General features: G+C 41.3%; 2 protein-coding genes across 3 annotated transcripts; one reads left to right on the top strand and one right to left on the bottom strand.

Annotated features, from left to right (window-relative positions):
• Positions 1–2,522: 2,522 nt before the first annotated feature.
• Positions 2,523–8,831, top strand: LOC104615383 (chromosome unknown open reading frame, human C17orf62). Of its 2 annotated transcripts, XM_010295285.1 has the most exons (6): positions 2,523–2,656; positions 3,836–3,877; positions 5,160–5,233; positions 6,221–6,317; positions 7,597–7,741; positions 8,357–8,831. In XM_010295285.1, exons 1-6 carry the CDS (start codon positions 2,572–2,574, stop codon positions 8,484–8,486), a joined length of 573 nt encoding a protein of 190 aa, XP_010293587.1. In that variant the 5' UTR covers positions 2,523–2,571; the 3' UTR covers positions 8,487–8,831. The 2 variants fall into 2 exon arrangements, with proteins under 2 accessions (XP_010293587.1, XP_010293588.1); XM_010295286.1 differs by lacking the exon at positions 3,836–3,877 and having other exon boundaries at positions 2,572–2,656; positions 8,357–8,660.
• A 5,499-nt stretch (positions 8,832–14,330) lies between these two features.
• HEXDC (hexosaminidase (glycosyl hydrolase family 20, catalytic domain) containing) lies at positions 14,331–22,248 on the bottom strand (the record flags this gene model as incomplete). Its single annotated transcript, XM_010295287.1, has 10 exons — positions 14,331–14,526; positions 15,372–15,461; positions 16,000–16,101; positions 16,179–16,257; positions 17,070–17,152; positions 17,816–18,011; positions 18,810–18,881; positions 20,282–20,465; positions 21,623–21,787; positions 22,201–22,248. Coding segments are annotated over 10 exons (1,188 nt in total), but the record flags the coding sequence as incomplete, so codon positions are not given.
• Between the last annotated feature and the right edge of the window lie 4 nt (positions 22,249–22,252).

Below are 22,252 nucleotides of genomic sequence, written 5' to 3'. Positions count from 1 at the left end.
CTGCCCGCGCTCGGAGCCGCGCCTGAGGGGCGGGCTACGGGCGGGGGGCGCTGCGGGCGAGTCCCGGCTAAAGGCCTGGTGTTCCCCACACGTAGGGGGAGGAAAGGGTTTGCGGGGGTTTTGGCAGCACGCTGCGGTTTTTCTCCCCAGCTGGATGCTCGGTGAGGGGGAGACCATGGGCCTCGCTGGTGGGAGGCAGGTGCAGGATGGGGAGGTAAAACTGAGCCCGGCGCGGGGTCCTGACTTGGTAGATACTTGTTGTGAAGCTTTCAGGGTGCTTGTTTCGATAGCTCTTGCTAGGCCGTCCTCACTCGAGAGCTTGGAGGAAGTATATGAATGTTTATTTTGGTGCTGAAGATTAGTTTAATGTTAAACCCAACACATTTAAGCAAAATGAGCAGCCAGAAAAAACTTACCTCTCTCTGTAATCATGAAATCATCATGGTAAAAACTTCTGTGTTCACTTAAAGGCACGTTTATGAGTTGTTGTAAGTGCAACTTTGAAGAAGCTGCTTTGGTGCTTTTTATACCCTGAGGCACTGATCTCGCAAGCAGCTGTCTTGCCATTGACTTTGGGTGTCCAGCATTAGGCTGACACCGGCATTTGCAGGATTTGACTTCACTGAGTGAATATGGGGGGGAGATATATCAAAGTTTGCATTAATGGATCTGACTGGTACGTATGCTAACTGTGTTTTAAGTAGGGTGTGGTGTTTGTGAAATATGGCCAGGTTTCTGCAGTGATCTTTACGTATTTGATACCTTGTTGACATTTTCTAGGTTGCAGGCAGGAGAAGGCTTTGTGTGTGCTGAAGTATTTTCTGATATCCTGAGAGCAACTTTGTTGCAAATGAGTCATTTGAAAATTAAAATTTGATGTTTGACATCCGGAGGAGATGGACTGTGTCTTATGTATAAGTGGGTTTTGCCTCTTTTGGTTTCAGATTCTCTCAGATGGGTTGCTAAGAGATTAAAATCAAAGTCATATGTGCTTTTTTATTTAACTGAAAAGATTTGGCTAAATCTGCTTTATTAAATGGAAAAAAAAAAATCCCGTGGAGCTTTGTATCTAAACTAGCCAGTCTATGCAGAATTGCAGGAGTGTCATGTAGTATCTAAGAAAAGCAAGATGACTAAAGGACTAAAAATTGCATATTTTTCTTCTGTAAGAACCTGGATGTGCTTGGGCCTGTTCTCAAAGTGTTTTTCACGGTTATTCAAAAACCCGTAGAATGTTGGCTTTCTTCTGGAAGCCTGTCTCATGGGCAGCTAACCACACCTCAATGCCTACCTCCAGCGAACTGGTTCTGTGGGCGGAAGAGTTGGCTATGTAATGGTTAAAGTACCAGGTCAATAGAAGGCATTGCAGTCCCCAGAACGCTCGACAGGCACTGAGCTTCATCACACCAATGAGAACAGCAAATATCCTTCTTAGAAATCCCTTTTGAGGAAGCCTGCTTAAAACCCACTACCTTAAGTGGTATGAAGGTTGTAACACAAAAGAGCAAAACAGAAGAAATGTATGGTTAGGCTAGCGTATACTCTGCTAACATTATGACACAATGCTTAGCACATGCTTACATTTCCTATTTACTTCTACTGGGTTGTGGTCTTCATAATAATAACAAGCATCTCTACCAATTTGCACAAGAGCAGCAGTAAGCAGCCTGTCCGTTCTCTAGTGACAGTCCTGAGCAAATCAGTCTTTTTGCTTGTGCTGATAGTATTAGGGTAAGATTGTTTTTTGCATTGGAGCTCACAATCATGCCAGAATTCAAGCAATTTTACGCTGTAAATACTAAAAACTTGCTGCAACTGCTGCATGGGATTGCCCATCTCTTACTGTTTTTTAACTAGCACCGGCCGTCTTAATCTCTGCTGTTACTTTCTGTCTAGATTGAAGGCATGGTCTTGTTGGGGAGAGACAAACATGCTTGTTGAAAATTCCTGGTTTTATTCTTGAGTTGGCTTGAAGGACGGGCATGCCGTATACGGCATTACGTGACACTGGTGCTGCTAGGCTGAGGCTGTAACCCTTGGTGGTCTCTCATTGGGGAAAGAGAGACCCAAAATCTGTGTTGCGGAAGGCTGCATTGTCCTGTTCCAGCTGCCATCATGGCAACCTTTGCAGTTAGCAGGAGAAATGCTGTCAAAGAACTTTCCATTGCTCTTACATTTTATTTGTTTGAAGAGCTGCGTGAATTACCAACAACACTGTTCTGGGTTCTTGTTTTTTTGCATTTCCTCCTAGAATCTGGTTGTGATTGAAAGGAAGAGACTTTTACCCCCCAAATGAGAAGTTTCTCGACGAGTTCAGATTCCTGTTGTTGTTGTGCAAGTCTCCACATGGCCGTTTTTCCTTGCAGCTTTAAGTGTGTATATTGCTCTTCCTGTGAGAAAGACGCTATGTTCTTACCCTGGACATTTTTTATAGTCTAGATTAAGACTTGACAAATCTTGACAAATGCTAGGAAGGGGTTAGAGTCAGCAATGATTTGAAATTCTTCCTTATCTTTTTTGTCCAGTGGGGTTTCATGAGTCAGATTGGGCTGTTGGGAGTTTCTTCTGAAGATGTACATGTTGGTTGAAAACCGCACAAATTCCTATCTTCATCTGAAGAGGTCCCCTGGCATCCGATCTTGGTCTCTTTTTGTTGGTAAGTCCATAATACTCAGTTTATTTCAGAACTTGCTTTAAGGGAAAGGGGTCACAGAAAAAAGTCCTGAAAAAACCTCTAACAAGAGATGCCTGTCTTTCAGGCATTTCTCTTTCAAGAAGAGGAATCATTATGCTTTGAACTTCTCCTTTAGCATAGCCACTAAGTGAGTCTGAAGTCTCCTCCTCAGTGTGGTAGCTTCACTGTGAGAGTGATAATTTTTCAGTCTGTCATCTGCAGAACCTCAGAGGCTCAAGGACAAAAATTTAAGGGAGTTCTAAAGGATCAAGAAAAGAAAGTTTATTATATGCCATATAGCAATGTAAATGTGAACCTTCTGAAGGGGATGCATACTTACATTGAAAAACACCTAGGTTTTCAGAAATGGAAAAAACTGTGGTGGAGCAAAGCTGGGGTTAGGTCTTGCGTGTGATTGACAGTGAACTCGTAATGGCACTGTGTGTATGAAATAGGAAGTCAAACAGGATGTTCTGAAAGGCATCTGCTTTTAAACACTACTGAACATGCAGAAAAAAATGGAGTGGTACTGCTTGGGACCACACTGAGAGAGCTGGTGGGGAAAATGTGGCATATCCGGCTTTCCAGCTGAGTAGGTCCCATTGCAGTAACACCACAACGTTGTTGCTTTCAGTGATGTCGTCTTGTCAGACTGTCATTGAGACAAGATCTTTGCAGGTGCAGTGATGCTCTGGGGCATGAGCCACTTTTCCACTGCTGCCTCCTTAGTGGGAGAGACGAGCTGGCAGCTTTTGGCACACCTTTATTGCAGAAGTTTTCTTTTGGCTCCACAGAGCACTTAGAGGGGAAAAAAAAAATTGCTGTAGTGTGGGTTAGCGTGCTCAAGGATGTACTGCGCTCGAGAGGAAGTATGGTGTAATGGTTAGATTGAGAAGTTCCTCTGAAATCTGTTCCTGATTCTGTCATGACCTTTTATTTCTGACCTCAGCCCCTGTGCTCTTTAGTGTCTTTGCAGAATGGGAGTGTTTTTTCATACTGAGTTCAGAGGAGAAATAACCGACTCTTTCATATAGTGATCAATATTGCAATCACATTTGTCCCCTTTTTGAAAAGTGAACTTGTGAATATTCATATGTTTTTCATCAGGGAATTTTAGATGGTTTGAGGTGTGTGTCCTAATTCTCTCCCCTCTTATTCTAGGAATAGCCTCCATAGGTTTGGCTGCTGCTTATTATAGTGCAGGTAATGGCCCATGAATTTTCCGAAGAACTGTTTATTTCCTGTTGATCTGTTTTTCATGCTGATGACTCCTCTCTGCAGCTTCTGTCTGGCCTTACAAAGGCAGTATAGGTACCTATCACAGTTTGTGGCGCGAATATTAAAATCCAATAATTGTTGCCTGTGTATGATTTACTGTGCTTTAATGCTCTCTTTCTTACTTGGCATCCCTTTCCATTTGCAAGAGTATTTTTAAAAATGATATTTATCACTCTGTGGCATCTTGTACTTCCGGTGTGTTTTATAAATGTGATCAGCTGGTCCTCACAGCTCTCCTGGGAAGACATATAATGATTGTTTGCCACCATAACGAAACGATTACCTTGCCTTTGATGGAGGTGCTCTCTTTCTCTGGAAACTTAAATCGTCACTGGCAGAGATGACTCATAAAAACACCTTTTGAGAACAGACAGCTACTGCTGCTTCCTGCCCCCCACAACAGAGCAGGCAGCACCAAATGCCAGGTGTCCTTCCGTCTGTGAAATTTATCCTGCAGGCTGTCCTGTGATTCTCTTGCTGCATTGTGTTAACATCAAATTCTACAGCTTAATAGCGTGCAGGAATATACTACCAATATAATCAATGTATTTTTATTTTAAGAGCAAAGTCCGGTGAAAGCTGCTTGAGACACCAGCTGTATCAGCCTTTTTTCTTAAGACATTGCAACAAAGTTTTCCAAAACAATACTTGGCACAGTTCTGCTCTCTGCTTTCAGTAAAAGTCTGAGTAAGCAAATTACTTAGACTGCTATATGTAAACATTTCCAGGACATAAAATGCAAAAGTTTGTCTGTCAAGAGGGCTGACTGCTTCCTTTTATGAAGAAACATGTTTGCTTCAGTGAATTTCAGTTGTCCCTTACCCTTGTCCTCTGCAGCACAAATATTTGGTTGAGAGCAGGTTGAGAGTTTTGTGGATGCCTTTGCTTGTAGGGAAGAGAAAGATGTGTAGTGATGTTACAACCTTGCCAATAATACATATGCTTATAATTCTGCATGGTTTGGAGCCCAGTGTAGATGGAGTCTTTGAAAAATATGTGAAGAGTTTCTGTATTTTTTTCTCCTGAGAGAGCGAGCTGTAAAATAGCTTGCATTACAATTAAGGGCAAAAATGTTGCATGAGCGAAACATTTTTTCCTTCTGTTGCCTTTAAAGGGAGCATGTTGCTTTTACAACTAACTGATTGAATACCAAAGAAGTGGGGAGGGAACCCAAATGTAAATTTGTGCATTTTTTTGCATTGTTCAGACAGCTTGGCATGGAAGCTCTTCTATATGGCCGGGTGTTTCTTTGTGGCAGCACAGAATCTGGAGCAGTGGGAGGTAAGATGCTGAACTCGGGAAATGAGGTTGTGCTAGTTGAGAGACAGTTGGCGGATGCTGATTCCAGCAGCCCTATGCACTTGCTCAGGCCAAACTGACAAGTTATGCTTTTGGTGTTGAGGAAACCCTTTGGAGTTGCTTTACTAAGAGTAGAATCAGGGCAATAATTCTTCCACTACACAAGCATGAAAATGTGAAACTAAACATAAGAGTGTTTTTTAAGGTGGGACTTGCCCCAAACTGTTTTGTGGCCTTTTCTTCCTCTTGCATAAAAGAGGGAGAAAGAATAACATATTCAGCATGATTTTGTACTTGCCATTCCAGCTAATGACAGAACGACTGTTAAATAGGGTAGCTCTAACCTTCCAGGCTACTCGGCTGTTTTCCAGTGGGAAAACAGTGGTGGTTGTAAAGTTGGTTTATAATCTTGTGGATATTGATTTCTTGGGAGTCGGACTGAGAGCAATAACCCACTATGTAGGCTTGTCACCTTACTGACCTGAGTTGTTATTGGAATAAGCAACCCACATATGAGACATCTTCTTTTCACTGCCTGTCAGGGATATTTTAAATCTAATGTAAGCCTGGAATTTTGGTGGAGTTAGTGACTGTGTTAGTGAAAAGTGTAACTAGAACTTATGTTCACTGTATATACTGTAGGCCAAATGCATACCCCAAGAGCTCCGAGTTAGTGTTCAAATTTGATTCCAGGCAAAAAGTTTTTATTACATAAGTGGCGAGAGGGGCAATGAAACCAGCTTTAACTTCATTCTAGAAGTAATGCGGGAGATATGGTAAAGTCTGTGTTAAAGCCAGGAGCAAGATTGTGATTTTCACAGTTTAATAACAGAGAAATGTCTCTAATACAGCTATGTTTTTTCTATGTGACCAAAATTATTTTTCCATATAACTTTTTCTTTTACTTTGAAGCATAGCTACTGATGGTGTGTTTAAGAAAATCTTAATTTTTATTTTTCAATTTTACAGGAAGCTGTATTTGATAAGAACAAGGGAACAGTCTGCCTAAAAACATTCAATCTTTACAAAAAAATACTGACCTTCTCAAAAGGAGGCAATGAACAAGGTGAGAAAGCACCTACCTATCTGTGGTAGCAAATGTGGCGGGCAGACAGAAGAAATGCATACATGCCCATTTAATAAGCTTCTCTTGAGTTCCGTACTCAAATTAGTCAACATCTGTTTCCAGATCTGTTTTGTTCCCAAGCAGCAGATGTAATATTTGGGTCCTGAGAGGCAGATTGCTTTTTCAGGTTAAGGTGCTGAATGCATCTTGTTCGTTATTTTAATCCAAGGTAACTAGACTTACACATTGCTTTCTATAATAATCTTGGCCATTCCTTTAGGATGTTGATGTGCAGGTTTACATTTCCCTTGGCTAGCCCGCTTTGCAGGTGGGACTGGTGGAAAAACTTAAAATTTGGATACAGGAACTGAGATTTCTATAATCTAATCTGGTTTTGTTAGCAGGCAAATCTTTAGATAACATATGCAAGCAGGCGTGTTGCATCTTGCAGATATATCACACGCATTTAAAACAGCATATTCAGTAGGTGCAGCTTAATGCGGTATCTAATTTCTTTTGAGCTTTCTGTCAGAGTAACAGAAGTTGAAGTATAGTATGTGACTGGGTTGAGTCACTGAGACAGGAGCTCCATTTCAAACTAAAGCAGGATCCTCTTCAATGTCAGCTTTTTTTTACTCTACTTACTAGTCTAAATCAAACAACTCTCAATACGCTTAGAAAACTGACAAAATTTGGAACGTCCTTAAGTTGAATTGGTGTTTAAACAATTCATTTTGGAGATGGAAGATACAAGATGTGGAGAGAAGGATGTTTAATGTTTCTGGACTTTTCTTTAGGGTATGTTTATATGTTGGGGAGCTGAGCACATTGCTTCCCGAGAGGTTAGTTGGTAGTATCTGTTTCAAGTACCATTAATGTGGGCATGCAGAGATCAGCAGGTGCTCTGAATGGTTAAATCTTTCAGTATTTGTTCAATCTCAGTAAACTTAACACCTGTTTACCTACTCTGTACAGAAAAATAGTTAAAACTATCATTGAAGTAAGTGGGGAAACATAAGTAACAAGTTAATGGTCCCCAGTTCCTGGGAGGCAGTATGTCTTGTTCATTAGGGCCTATCCCAGCTAGTATGTGCTGTGGTCTACCCTTGTTGTCCCCGAATAGCTCAGCAGTTGTTTGCTATTGCAGGACTGCCCCGGTTGTATGGGATCAGAGCAGTAGTACTCGAGCATGGAGTCCCCGTCACACAAGTCACTAGTAGAGCGCTGAGAGTTTACTGTAATGCTAATAGACTACTTTGTTTTCCACATCTGTTTACAGTAGTGGCTCTGCTGAATGAGATCCGAGATGTGAATGTGGAAGAGGAGATTGTGCGATATTTTGGGAAGGGTTACCTGGTTGTGCTACGATTTGTCACTGGATTTTCACACCCACTGACTCAGAGTGCCGTGTTGGGCTGTAGAAGGTGCAGTGTGGACTTTTTTTTTTAATTAGAATGTGTAAGTGGGAAATACTAATCACATAGGTCAGTAATTGCCAACTATTGAGACTCAGCTTAGCTTCATTTTCATACTTGCTGATGTGACCTTGTGTTACTCAGTTTAACTTTTTTAAACCCTTTAATGCTTTCAGTTGCAGATATTTGGGTAACACCATCTCCCATCAGGAGACTGATCATATTTAGATACCAAAGATCCCTTTAGTGCTGCATGTCTGCTGTAGTTCCCTTCACTAGCTCAGCTGTGCAATGGCAGAGGGGATTAATTCTATTCTGCCTACCTTCAGTGTATCTATCAGTTAACAGAGGATTTATTTTTAGCATCTATCAGTTAACAGAGGATTTATTTTTAGCATCGATACTAAGGAATCTTGCAGCGGGGACTGTGGGAAAAGGGTTGATTTGTTCTGCTGTGGAAGTAATGGCTTGGCTTGATACGTCTTCACAAGTGGGATGCTGTCAGTAATACTCTACGCTGTATGTTGACTGGCTCTTCAAGCAGTTATTCTCAGGAATTAGTGTGCCTGTTCTTGTCAACACCACAGTTCTTCTAACTCTTATGTTGTTTTTTCTTTTCCACAGTGATGTGGAAGCGGTTGCCAAACTCGTTACTAGTTTTCTGGAACTGGACAGAGTAGAGAGCCAACAAGATCTCTCTCAGAGCAGCGAAACAGAGGCTAGTGATGCAGATGAACCACAGGATAAATATTAATAGTCATCATAAGCTGAAGAAAGCTGAGGCTTTCAAACATCTGGAAAATATACTGATTTTTCTTCAGAAAAAAATCCCTCACAATCTTGACCTGGGCGTTTCTCTACATGTGCATTTACAATGGGAGGAATCTGTCTTAGGGCACCTTTTGTAGTGCTAAACTGCTTCAAGATCCACGTTCCCAGTGTGGCTGTTGCAGAGTCCAAAGCAAATTCTTTTATTTGTTCCTTGGCCTTAGTTCCTGCATGTGGACACTGCTGGCTTTTGAACTTTGTCAGCTCATCAAACTTGTCTAAGAATAGTTATTTATTAATTAATTGGTTTGAAATCATTTATTGCTTTCCCACTAATGAAGTGGGGATACAGATGTAAACTTCCACTTAACTGCAAACATCTGCTGCAAGTACAGTATATGCAATGTAGAAGAGCTGCATTCGTCACTCATAACACAAAGCTTTGAGGTTTTTCTTGAAATGTTCTAAACGACTGAGTATATTGCTAAATTGGTTTTAAGCCACTTAATATATGCAATTAGGTGATGCGGAATAGTAGCACTCACTCTCTACTACTGGCGTGCCATTAGATACCAGTGGAAATTAAAATTTGAGTGACTGTCTTGGAATTGGAAACATCAGGTTGGTCAGCTTGTTTTGTTGTCTTCTCTTGGACTTGCCAAGGAGCCATAAATAGTAAATAAGAAATGATCATGTTGATGATTCAGTATCTCTTGGGATGTTCTGGCTTAATCCTGTTCTGCTTAACTTCTGGGCATAGACTACCCCAAGATAGAATAACCTTTTTCTGGACCTCAACATTTACTATTTTAACTGAGTATTTAGAAATGAAGAAAAGCACATCTGTTACTTTAGGTAGGGAAAAGACTGATGTCAAACAACATGGTAGCCTAGACTTTAGTATTTCCTCACTTGAAGTGATACCAAAGTGCTAAATAACCTAATTTTTTAAGATAGCTGTGATGGATCCAATGTTTGACCTGCACCCATGTTTTACTCCAGGTGTGTAGTGTTCTGACTAATGGTTTCGTAAGTTGTTAAAATATGAATTTTCCAAGATATTTTTTGAAGTAAAAGCTACCTCTGTTAGTCAACATGTTCTGTCTAGAACTAAAACTTCATCCTGCCGGTATCAACATGTCAGTACAAGAAAATAGTTGTGAAGAGCTGAAAGTTCCTTCAATGTGCTAAAACTGCTTGTATTAAAGTTCACTTAGGCTTTGTTTAAGAATTGTATGGTCTTAAGACCGGAATTAGGAAATATTTACACAGTTACTTCTAGGAGGTCTGAACGGGGTACAAGGTAACAGTGTGGTCTGCTTTCACATTTGGCCAGCAGCAAATGTCTTCTGGCAGCAGTTTCTTCAGGACTTAGGCACCTGCATTCTTGTTTCAAAGCACTCTACCTCTGCAGAAGAGAAAGCTATGAAAAGATTTCAGCAGAAGCAATGTCCTGAAACTAAGCACATGGTTATCTGACCAAAGAACGGGCTGTACCACGATGTCAATTCCAGCTGTTCAGACTGAGTATGTAAGCTGTGAGACAAAGCTGCTCTTGCTATCAGTTTGAAAGGGCAATCGCACTGTAACAGGGAGATAGTTGTTGATGCAGCTTGACTGCGGCACCCAAGTGGGTCTATTTCTATTAAATAAGAAAAGAAACTTGTGATCACATCAGGTATCAAAGCAGACCTCTGACAATAGACATGCTTGTGAAGTCCTCAGAGTTGGTGGGCTTTCAATCTCTACCCCACATCACTGGAATTGGGAAGCTGCTGTGTACCAGTGGGGGAAAATTAGGTTGCAGGCAATTGGCTAAATTTGGCCTTTATTCTGAAGCACAGCTGTAAGCTAAGAATAATCATCAAACCTGTTTAAAAAAAAAAAATTACAGGGTGTAACACTTGGGACAGTTCTTAATTTAAAACCGCTGTAATATATACCCTAGGTGACGCTCATTTTAGAGAGGAGAATGAGACTGGGAATTTGAAGAACTTTTTTTTCCCCCCTCGCTGTAAAATGAGAATGTCAAGTGTTCTAAGGACTTCCAGTAAGAAATACTGGGGGCGGGGGGGAAAGAGAGTATTTAACAGTATAATGTAAGCAAAAGGGCTCAACCTGCAGATAACTGTTGCTTTGCAGCAAGGATATTCAGAGGGAGTGCATGATATGGATGTGTGTTGCACTTGTATTCTGAGCCCACAGATTTGACTGTGGATGAAACGGACAAAACTACCCGCATTTAATCTCGGCTATAGTGGTTTTCTGTTGTCTTTCCATGAGAGCTAATATTCCATGGAAGATACAAACGATGCTGTGGTTTTCCAGCTAAAAATCAGCTTTAGAAAGGTACGTCTAACCCTACAGTGCATTGTGTGCCCTGCTTCTGCTGAGCTCTTTTTGTGCATCTAGCTTGCTGTAGATTCTTGATATTAGTAATGTATGCACTGATGTTCTATGCAATAGCATTATACAAAGATGAAAACACTGTAAGGAAAATTTGGAATCCCTAGAAAGGGGAGTGACCTATAGTACAGTATAATATAGCTTGAAATACAGTCTGTGGAGTAAGTTGCATTTTGAGTTGATGTCCAATGATCATCTCTCTAAAGATGTTCTGTAGCATCCCCCTCACACCTCAGTATCCTACTGATGGTAGGCTGGAGAGGGATGACTGCTGGCATGTGCTTTGTGTGCAGGAGGAATATTTTGACTCCTCAGCCTTTCAGTTGGAACAGCTGGTGTAATCCTCTATTGTCCCGCGTCCGTTTTGCATTTGGCAGCTCTGCAAATCCGTACAGTTTCACATGAGAACGCGAGTTCCGTAGCTTGCGCTAACATGAAGGGGGACCGAGTAAATACTTCAGTCGCTGTGGGTTCTGGCTGCAGGCCATGTCAGGCACTGCTGGCTTGACATGGGCTACCGGGAGCTTACGGTGGTAGCGACCTACAGCACAGGTAAAGGGTGTCGCAGCTGGGCACTTGGATGCTGTACATGGATGTGTGTCACAGGCTGATGTGTATTTCTTTTGATCCAGGTTTTGAGCTTCCTGTCTTCAAAAACTGTTTGTCTTTTGTACTTGGAAGACGTACCCAGGTCTTCACGTTTTGCAGTAACCGCGCATGGAAAAGTAACTTGCGCAGCGCTGTTCACGTGGCTTTGGTTGCGGCAGTGTCTGGGGGCTCCTCAGTGATGTGATGCTGCTTGGAGGAACTGTTTACAACAGCAGGTGCCAACTCGGGACAGGTTCTGGTCTTCCCTCTTTCCACTAGTCCTCTCTCTGATTCTCTTTTCTTGCCACTTCTCATCATTTTGCTGAAGGCTTTTTTTGGATAGTTTTCCTCACTCCTCTTGAGCCTAGCATGTCAAAAGGCCCAGTAAATGTAGCCTTATGTGTGCCTGATGTAAAGTGGCTTGTACTAAAGGGAATGATGTGAAAGACTAGTTTTGGTTAGGAAATTAGATTCTCTTGGAGTATTACAGATGTTTTTGTTAAGGTTTTTGCATCTTGGGCTGTCTAGTAACTTGAGACTAGACAGCTGTAGCTTGACTTACAAATGATTTGAAATCCTGCATTAAAGATCTTAAGTTGGATCTAACCCCCTGCTCCATAAAGCCACCACTTTCTATTACGTCCTTTTATACGTCTGTATCGTAAGTGCCACTTGGCAGATGCTTCAAGCTTAAACTTGGGGAACACGTTTGAAGTTAGTCGCGTGTGTGCGGCTGGATGGGATCACTGCCTTAGCTTGTGGTATGCATGCTGTACAAAGGGACAATGTTGCATAATCTAAGCTATAGTCCAATATTCTGATATTTCACAAAATGAGGTATTCCAGTAACTAGGATCAATTGTACAAGTCTTGAGAAAATCCAAATATTTATACTGTATAGCTGAGATCTGACTCTTGTGCTGTATTTATGAAGTTACACAGATACCAAAACCGAAGCTGGCTTATGTAGTAAAGAGCGCTAGTTCTAACACTGCAGTCGATGGCTGAGAGGCAAAAATACTTCTGGAAAATGGTTAGAAATTGCTTTTCTACTTTAAAATTGCAAGTAGAATTTCAGTAAAGCCTTGTATATTGTCTTTTTAAAAAAAAGTCCATTGATAAATCAACTTGGAGAACTTGTTTTGTGTCACTGTAGTCTTTCTTTAATTGGTTTAAATTAAAACGTATTTTAATATTGATAGCAGTCTAAATTACCATTTGTCATGATCCTACTGAAGGAGTCAATGGGGGGGAGAAGAGAGTAGAGGAAGCCCAAATACCTAGTTCATTATGCACCCTGCTTTCACTCTTCTACAGCAGTCCAACCTTCAGTTTCATATAAGCTGATAAAACCAACACCCTTTAAACCAAACCAGCAAGCCACATGCAAAAAAAAGAAGGCATTTTCCCACAAAAATTTTGAGTATCAAAGGATTTATTACAGTAAAATAAATTAAGATTCTGTTTAGTTCAAGGTATGTGACTCTTGTAATTAAGTTATACATAGCAACTGATTCTTTTTAGATAAAAATCTGCATGTGGACCTAACTCCTATAGCTCTCATTAAATAAATTAAAGATGTGTCTTAGCTATACTTCTTGTACTTTATGTGTCTAGACCTATATTCATTTTATAATAGACTGTTCACAGAAAACTTCAATACCTGTGCTTCCAGAAGACTTTCAAGAAAGCAGTAAATGAAGCAACAAGTAAAGAATATTTTGAGTATTCATGGTAGTGTACTTAACTAGCAGATTTTTTGAATTCTTTTCCCTTGTGATTATCTTAATGCCTCAGTAAAGCCCACAAAATATGTTGCTATACATTATTAAAAGTTCAACTTTAAAGCAGAATAAACCAGTGTTTTTCCTTTATATTCAGTAGACGTTAGTCACGCTTCAAATTTGGGTGAACCTGCAGTCTCAAGTTTTACATGGTGAAGTAGATGCCTTAGAGTGCCTGGAATGGTGCTCTTCTGTGGGGATGAAACTAGGCTTAGCTTAGATGATGCTTTGCTAAAACATCAAGAAGCCAATGTGTTAAGGCAGTTTTCCCTCAAAGTCCAAGTGTCACCTTCATTACTTGGCAACAAGCCCCTTTTCTACAGCTCCCTCTTGCTCCCTACTGTCAGGGTGCACATTCTTTCCCGCATCTGCTGTAACCTAGGGAGCATCTACACAGCGGTTCCTTGCTCAGACTTTTGCAAAAAGTTGCTGTTAGTTTCCTGATCTCAAGCTAATCAAAGCTGGATTTAGGAGCCATGGTTTTATGTATTTCAAACACTGAAAAAGTCCAAATCAGAACTGACCAAAGCGACTGCTATATGCTGTGGAAGGACTTTTCCTGGTGGAACAGTAGGATGCATCTCTGAACATCCCTGTCACAGTACAGACCAGGAGGACCTTGAGCATGTTTAAAGTATCCACAACCTGTATTTTTATGGATGTTGCAAAGGGAAGACGTGCTGGCTACTGCCTAGAGTAGAACTTGTGGAACTTTTCCAGGTCATTCTAATGTCAGAAAGTCTATTACTACAACTATTGAATTTGGAAGAAACTGGGTTTTTCTCCTGCTTTGTAATATATTTGACTTATGACTCGCTCCTGCATTCTGTTATGCAAGGGGAGCAAATCTGACTTACAGGGCAGGTGATTTAAGGCTCAATGATGTGTTAAGACAGGAACATTAAAATAAGAGTTGAAGCCTATTACACTAATAAATTCCTTTATGCCTTCAGGTCACTTTTGTTTAATCACAGTTCTTGTTTCAACTCTTAAGATGGCTAATGCTAGCTCTGTGACTAGTTGCAGATTTCCGCTAGCCGTGTTTTCACGTGGAATCAGACACATTAATTGAAATGCTCCTAATTTTGTGCTTTTATTGCTTTATCTAAATCATCCACTATTTGCTGCAGCTTCTGTAGGCTGGGATGGACATTCTCCTCCATCCACTCCTCTACGGTACACTTGTGGAAAACGTGCTCCATGGCTGCCTCGAGGTCTTGCACCACGGCATTCCACTTGGAGAGAAGACTAAGCAGAAGTCAGAAGGAAAACACAATCACAGTTGCAGCTGAGCTCTGCCTCAAGGGAGGGCTATTTTACAGGGCCTTTTAAAGGGAGTACAGTCCTTAAAATGACTTTACAGGAAAATGACTTAAAATGACTTAAAAGGAAAAGAAGCATCTATTACAGGAGCTCAAAGGACTTGAGTTTTGTGCAGATGGCAAAAGGTTGATACTGTTTGTGTTTAAGTAGCATTAATCTTGGCACTTCTCTTCTGCAATGACTTTTAAAGTACTGAAAGGTGAGCTCAAAAAAACCACTACACCCCTTTTAAGTGTAACTGAAACCCACTGTGAGACTTACTGGGAATTTAATTCTGGTTTTTATCAGGAAGAGTAGATGCAGTTAGATATTCACCTTATCACAGCAAAAAATGTTATAAATTAGCCATTTAGGATAAATAAGTGGCATCTTTAGGACAAGGTCTGAAAAGCACAAACAGTGAACACAGTGCAAGGGAAAGGGGGCTGGTTTTATTCCCAGCCCTGCTTGGAACATGGCCTGTGGCCCCTGAACTGAGGCTAACGACGGCTGCTAAGATGCAGCACGGCTGTATGGGAGTAACTACATACACAGGGAAGGGTCTTCCAGAGACCAATTTTGTACTTGTATTCAAAGAACTTGTTCAACAGAAAGCACACAGAGAGAAACGTGTTCCATTTAAAGTTGTATCATGAATACTTCATATTGTTTGATTTCTACTGATGCTTCTGAAATAATTATAGAAAGAGGCAAGGACTCAAACTATATGTATTTGAGTGCCCAAAATACGACAGACTATTTCCCCTATAATGCAAAATAAGTGGCGTTACCTTACTGCATCTGGCTGAAAGTGATGCATTATTATAGGATGAATAATCTTCCTTTTTCTGTGGTAGGGGCTGAACCAGCCTGTGACATATCTGAAAATGAGTGTTAGTATAAGCAGTTTTTGAAATGGCAGTGACATACATGTTTGTAGGCCGACAGGAAGGTGACAGGGCTTTAGCTGAACTTCTCCCACACAAATAGAGATGATGCTTAAGGTGTATGTAAATTTAACTCTACCTATCTTTGAAACTGGCTTGAAAAAGACTGTTCCTGGCAGATGGAAATAACTGAGCGTCTGTTGCAATTTAAGTTTCATTTCAAGCTCATTTTTTCAAGCTAACCATACCATTAGAAAAAATAATCATTTTTACTTTAAATAACAACAAGATTTAATTCAGGAAAGAACTTGATTCTTGAAATAAGGCAGCACAGTGTTTAGGAATTCTGCGGAAATACTTTAAATTTGCATCTAAGTATTACATTCTGCTGAGGTGTCACTATAGAGGGATGTGATGCCTCAAATGTCAAGCTTGATGTTTAAATCACTTTGCTGGAGTTCTGCCCCATTTTGAGATGATACAGCCCCCCTACTCCTGCAGACAGCCAGAGAATCAGCATAAACCTTGTTACCTGTTCCTTTCAAGAAGTTCATCCACTGATGACTTGAGGTAGAAACTAACTTGCGTCACAAGCGTAAGGATATTGCTCCCAGGAAAGGTCCCCAGACTTGTGCTGTCCAAAGAGGATCCATTAGTTTCTGAACTTACCATGCAATGAGAAGCATCTGAATCCCACAGCTAGAATTTTACCTCATGAAAGTTTCCGTTTCCAGGTTGGACATTCCCAGGAGCTTTTCTACATTTTCTTTAATCTTTTCAGAATAGCCACCTGGCAGAAGACAGTGGAAATAAGTAAAAGGAGCCTAAATAACCAAAATGTTCTTAAGGAGGGTTTTTCTGGAGGACCCTGCATTGGCTTAGTAGTTCTCCTTGGATGAAGATTTTTTCTTTAAAAGGTAAAATGGAAATAGAACTAGGAAAAAAAACTTGGGGGTGGGAGGAGTACATTGTCTTTCACACAATTGTCTTGTGCTAGATAAAGCACTTCCTAGCTATCAGCTTGCCATTTGGGGCGCTGAACCTTTTTAGTCCCTTAGTTAAAAACAAGTAGGTTGTGGGTTTTTATTTTGAAAATAAGAAATGCAGAAAGAAAAATAAAAATTCTATTGGCAGCTGCCTATGAAGAAACCAGAAACTGCAGGTAGTATTTTACCAGACTGTACTACCTAGGTCAATTTTAAGAAAATTGATTAGTTAGAACAACTTTTACATGTAAACAAGATCTAAATCTAAATTAAATTAGTCTCATTGATATACCAGTAGTGTTTCAAATCAGTTTCAAAAGCAATTCAGCTTCTTGAATTTTTTCCAGTATAAGCATGAAGAAGTTTGTGACCATTTACAGGTTAAAACATAATAAACCATTAGTATACTGTGGCTACTTTTAAATACTTAGGCCAAGAGGCTTCTCTACTCCTGTACAGCAAACATGCAAGATGTATAATTTATTGTTCATAATTCAGACCACGATCAGATAGTCAAACCACCTCGAAATGTAATAAGCCTGTGCCAACCTTAGGGCAAGGTCACTTCACTCTTGTGTTAGGCATTAGCTGACAGAGAATAAAGTTGTCATTGTACCATTCTTTAATGCCTGCAGACATACAGCCAATGATGGAATTGCCACAGGGAGAAGCTCACACAAAACAGAGAAGTGATCATACCTAAATAAGAAAATATTCATTCATTAGAGATTTTAGTGTCAGAACATACTAAAACAGTGGGAAGCGTTAATGTTTCAATCACTAAAAATCAAAGAACTTTAGAAACACCAGTTTCTGTCTCAGAGAAGGGACACTCTATCTCTGAAACACTAAGTATTTCTGTTTTACTAAAGAGAACAAATAACCAAACATATGACTTGCTCAAGCAGTTAGGGTCAGAAATTTGAATTTGGCTCTCTGGTATTCCCTTAGATCTCCCGACGGTTGCATAAAAACCTTTTACTCCTTCATTATTAAATTAACAAACTCTTCTCGCTTACGCAACTTCACTCTATGTGAACTCACATGAGACATTCAGATGTAGACCGTGCATCGTCTTAACTATGCTGTCTATAAGCAGTCTGAGGTGGCACAAAGTATATTCAAGCCTTCAAATCCAACCTATTGTTGGTGTATGCCAAAACAATTGCTCCTGCTGATTAATGCTGTAGCAGTTGACTGGAACTCACATCCACCCTTTACAGTCAGTTGGGTGAGGCCTGGCAGTAACCAACAGGAATTCCCTTCCAAATCCCAAGCCCCCTTGTACCTCTCAGGGGTTTTTTTGGGGTGGAACTTTGCTTCCATGTGATCCTCGAAACCATTTAAAATGGTGTTCCTCACCTTTGCCAGCCGGTCAGCGCGATACCTTCGAGGACGTCAGCGGGGCTATTGCTTGCCACTTTCAGCCATTGAAGATGGTTTTTCAAGTGGTGTCCAATAAGCGTTAGAGACTGATTCACTCCTGTAGCTCCTTTAAAAGCACTAGCAAACCACACCTTGGAGAAGCCACACCTACGATACTTCTCTATGAGATGCACTGAAATAAGACACAAAAGAACACTTCCAGGACAAGTTTTGCTCCATTTTCAGCCTTGATTGTAATGCTCCAGTTAACAGGAAGCCAGGTCCAGTTACAACAGGCTGCTAAGCCTTGTCCCATCAAGTTTTCAGCATCAGCAAGGATGGGAGATTTGACAAGCTCTCTGAGCAACCTGTTTTGGTCATCGCCCTCCTGTTTTCATGTGCCCAGTTACTCTATTCCATTCCTTGAATTGCTGAATTGCTTCAATGCTGAGAACTGAGGGCATGTAACGAGCATGCGTAACATCTTACAACCGATTCTTCTGTCAACAAATAGCTGTATGCATGTTAGATGCCTGATTGATTCTCCTACGGGAGCCTCTAGGAGTTTTTCCTTTGAATTCTATAGACGTATGAAGCCTTGAAGCTCCTTTCACAGAGCTGTTCAGTACGGAGCTATCTGCTCCCACTGGTTTTAATGCAAGGAGAGTTAATGTAGCAGTGCTTGTGAAAAACCTCTCAATCTCCTACCAGTGACTCCATAGCCCTGTTGAAAAGAATTAAACAGCAGACAATGCAAGTCCTTCATAGGAGAAGCATAACTAGAAAAAGAAAATAAATAATAGCAACTATTATGCGAAATCAAACAAGGGCTATATTTATGCCACTAAAGCAATAAAAAGCAATTTAACAAAAACTGAATTTTTTGGTGTCCAACTAAGGTATGTTTAATCATACTGTTTTGTTTTGGCTATTTTGCTTAACAAGTAGCAGAGCTCTTTGCTTCTAAGCAGCTCAGCAGAGAAGTACAAACCTTTGCCCTCCACATCGAGGTCTGCTGCGTAGTCCCAGATCATTGGCTGCACAAGCTGTGGAAGCCCAGACTCTGGAAGGAAAAGAGTTAGAACTTCTGAGTAATGGAAAACAGACAGTTAAAAGTGAGAACTAAGTATATGTTATTGGTGCGGTAGCACGTGACTAGAACTAACTATGGCTTGTCACTAGAATTCTTCATTTACAGTTGAAGCGCCCCTGAGCTTTTTCAGCCTGGCCAGGGCTTTGAACACACAGGGTCAGGGTCACCAAGTCCTTAGACATCTTGAAACCACTAATATGGATCAGTAGTGGCAATTCATGGGAGATCCCATCCATCCCAAGCCCATCTCATTCTTAGTCCCTTGAATCTATCAGTATAACCTGCTGGGTTGAACTGGTGGAGCTGCAAACTGTACACACAAGATTTCAGCTAAATTCAAAGGAAATATTCACTGTTTAAGTTAGAGATTGTCTGAGCTATGTTTGCACAGAACTTGGCTTTTCAAGATGCCTTTAAAGTACAAATAAAGATACAGGTTTATAGGTTCAAATCCCTTTATAATCAACTCCCAGACTAGTTTTAAACATAAGAAACCGACCCCTAGAGAAACTGCAGTAAATTGTACAGAACTTCAGTATTTTAACAGCATGCCATTTTCATTTGTTGCTGCCTGCGGCAGTACAGCATACCTAGCTAGATGCTGTGCTGCTCTTGTGGAAACAGCATAGGTCCCATCTGCATTTTGTTTGATCATTTCCCACTATTAAAGCCACGAATAGGTCAGTCACTGTCTTACGAGCTGCACAGCTCTTCATGGTATTGTCCAAGTCTGTTTAGAGCAGACATGTCAGGTGGCTCTGAAAATGCTGGAACTCCATCTATACCAGGACTACTCAGATTTTAGCAATGGTTTCATATTTTTCAACAAACAAGACTCGTGACGTCAAAGAGCTATCGCACGATTCAGTACCAGAGTTCCTCATGATGTGCACTATGCTCATATGTCCCGTCAAAGGGTTGCAGCTTCTCTGTTTGAGTCTGCACCACTGGAACCAGAGGCTGCACAGGGTAACAACCAACATCAGAAGGTGGTGAGAGGCCTAGAAATTTAGACTGAGACCACCATTTAGACTGAGACTTAGACTGAGGTTTGGGGTTTTTTTTTTTGATGTGTAAAGAAAGTAGAATTGATGGCAACCACTGCATGATGACTGCTTTGTCACTGTGTATTACCAGATGGAAAACAAAAGTGTTATGTGTTGAGACTTGCCCACAGTCATACAGAAAGTCTGTGACATAGCCAAGGACTAAATGTCTCTATTCTCTAGTCTAATGGATCAACTATATCTCAACTATTCTCAGATTTCTCGTTTTCATTACTTTCATCTACCAACAAATCTGTTTTAACTGGTTGTGTAAATTTTTTTGTATACCACAAAATATGACTCACTCCATCATTGCTCACATACCTGCCAACGTTTCCTCACTTATCCCTCTGAGCATATCATCCCACACGACGGGCGTCACAGCGGGGTAAGACGAGGCCACACAACTTGCAACTGCTTTTATGTGGGATAAGCATAGCTTCTCTGGAGTGTTGTCTTGTTGCTGCAGCCACTGCTTTGACTCCTCTCCTTCACCAAGGTAGTAGACCTGAAACATCAAACAAATAATCCTGACTTCTTTTACAGGAATAGGGGGAGCAAGCTTGACACAGGGTCATGAAATCATACACTATTCAAAACCTATTGCAAAGGTACGACACACCGAGTGGACACGTTTAAAAGCACCTGTCAGTGCTGAAGACACTCCAAGCATTTCCATCAGTCTGCAGGAGACTGTTGCCCTGACTAAATGCATCACGTAAGGGAATTTTCCTATAGGAACTAAAATATCTAAAGAATAATTAAAGCATGCTGTATTTGTCTTTGGAAGGTTTGCCCTTGGAAGTAGCTCTCATCAGTTTTATTTGGTTCAAATCCAAGCAACCCCCAAGGTCCTGAATTATATAAAATGAGGTTCCTGTCTTGGGGAAGGAGATCATTTGTACATGAATCTAGAAGTGACTTGGGGCCATGTTCAAGAGTGGCCCCAGCACACTTGGTCCTATGCAGAGAGTGGGTTTGGATCTGTTAAGCTGAATATGCATTTGAACTCTGCAGGTTTTATCTAAAACATGTTTATTCTACATAAATAGTACTTTGCTTTATAAAAATTTGCAGGTCTCTATCTAACCTTGCCATTTGTTCCCAAACGTGGGATGCAAAATGCTAAACTAATACCAATACAGTTAAGGTGACCATAATACATTTCAGGGATCTGCGTGCCATAGGGATGGTTTTAAGAAACGCTGAGAAAGCAGAAAACTCAAGGTTCTCATCCTCAAGGAGACAAACTACCACGAGAAAAAAACCAGCCCAACACTTCGCACCACAAAAGGCCTTACTTTGAATAAGTTGGTCAGAACAACAAGCCAACATCTTACATCAAAACTCACATGATTCTTGAGGAATACCTTCCAAGTGATATCTCATTTAAATACTCATTTGACCCAAAACCAAATGCTGAGTTGGCTTCAAGAAACTGCTTTCAAAACTTTTTGATATTACACTCAGATCAATAGAAATGACATCCCATGCTACTGGAATAATTTATTGTCAAAACAACTTTTCTACACCGGCTTGACTTGGTGTTTTCTGTCACCAAAATCCTACCCAAACATGGCCTGGGCACCACTGAAATGCAGAAGCCTCAGCCTTTACCTTCATTCTCACAAAAAAAAAAAAATCCTGGCTCAAGAGAAGTCCCACCTCATCACATCCGATGTGAAACCATTTTAAGTCTTCATGCAATGCCATGACCTGGTCAATCATGGCTTTGACCAGTGCCCGTGACTCCTCCTTGTGTGGGTTGAGGGCGTTGGGAAACACCTTCACCTCCCGGAGATGAGCAAACTCTTTGTGCTTCAGCACAAACTGCAAGAGAAAGGACAGCTTGGGGTACAACAGCAAAATGAAGAGGACAGCAGTGTTCTCTTGTGTCACCAGGACTCTGCTAACAGTTGTCCCGCTAAAACCTGGGTTTTGGCTGTGTGTCAACCCAGGGGACTGCCCCATGCCTCTCACCAGGGGCTGTACAGGCACGGCTGCTGCTCCACGGTGCTGCGGGGGTCTTCGACCACGAAGGGCCTCGTGTGGCGAGGGAAACGGGGTGCTCTGTGCAGCATCACCCTGGTGTCCCGAGCGTGCAGCTGACAGGAGCTGGATAACTGCAGCGCTGGGAGTTACGGAGCCTTCCCAAACAAACCCACCCCCACGCCATCGCCCTGTTTGCGCATCCCAGCCGCTCACAGGCGTCGAAGGCACGACGCGGCCCGCCCGGTGCTCACCTCCATGTGCCCGAAGGTCTGCACCAGCGGCACCACCTCCAGCCCCCGCGCC

The sequence above is a fragment of the Phaethon lepturus genome, unplaced genomic scaffold (assembly GCF_000687285.1).
Source record: "Phaethon lepturus isolate BGI_N335 unplaced genomic scaffold, ASM68728v1 scaffold20259, whole genome shotgun sequence".
In the NCBI taxonomy this organism is placed as follows: Eukaryota; Metazoa; Chordata; class Aves; order Phaethontiformes; family Phaethontidae; genus Phaethon; species Phaethon lepturus.
This window is presented reverse-complemented; position numbering and strand designations above follow the sequence as displayed.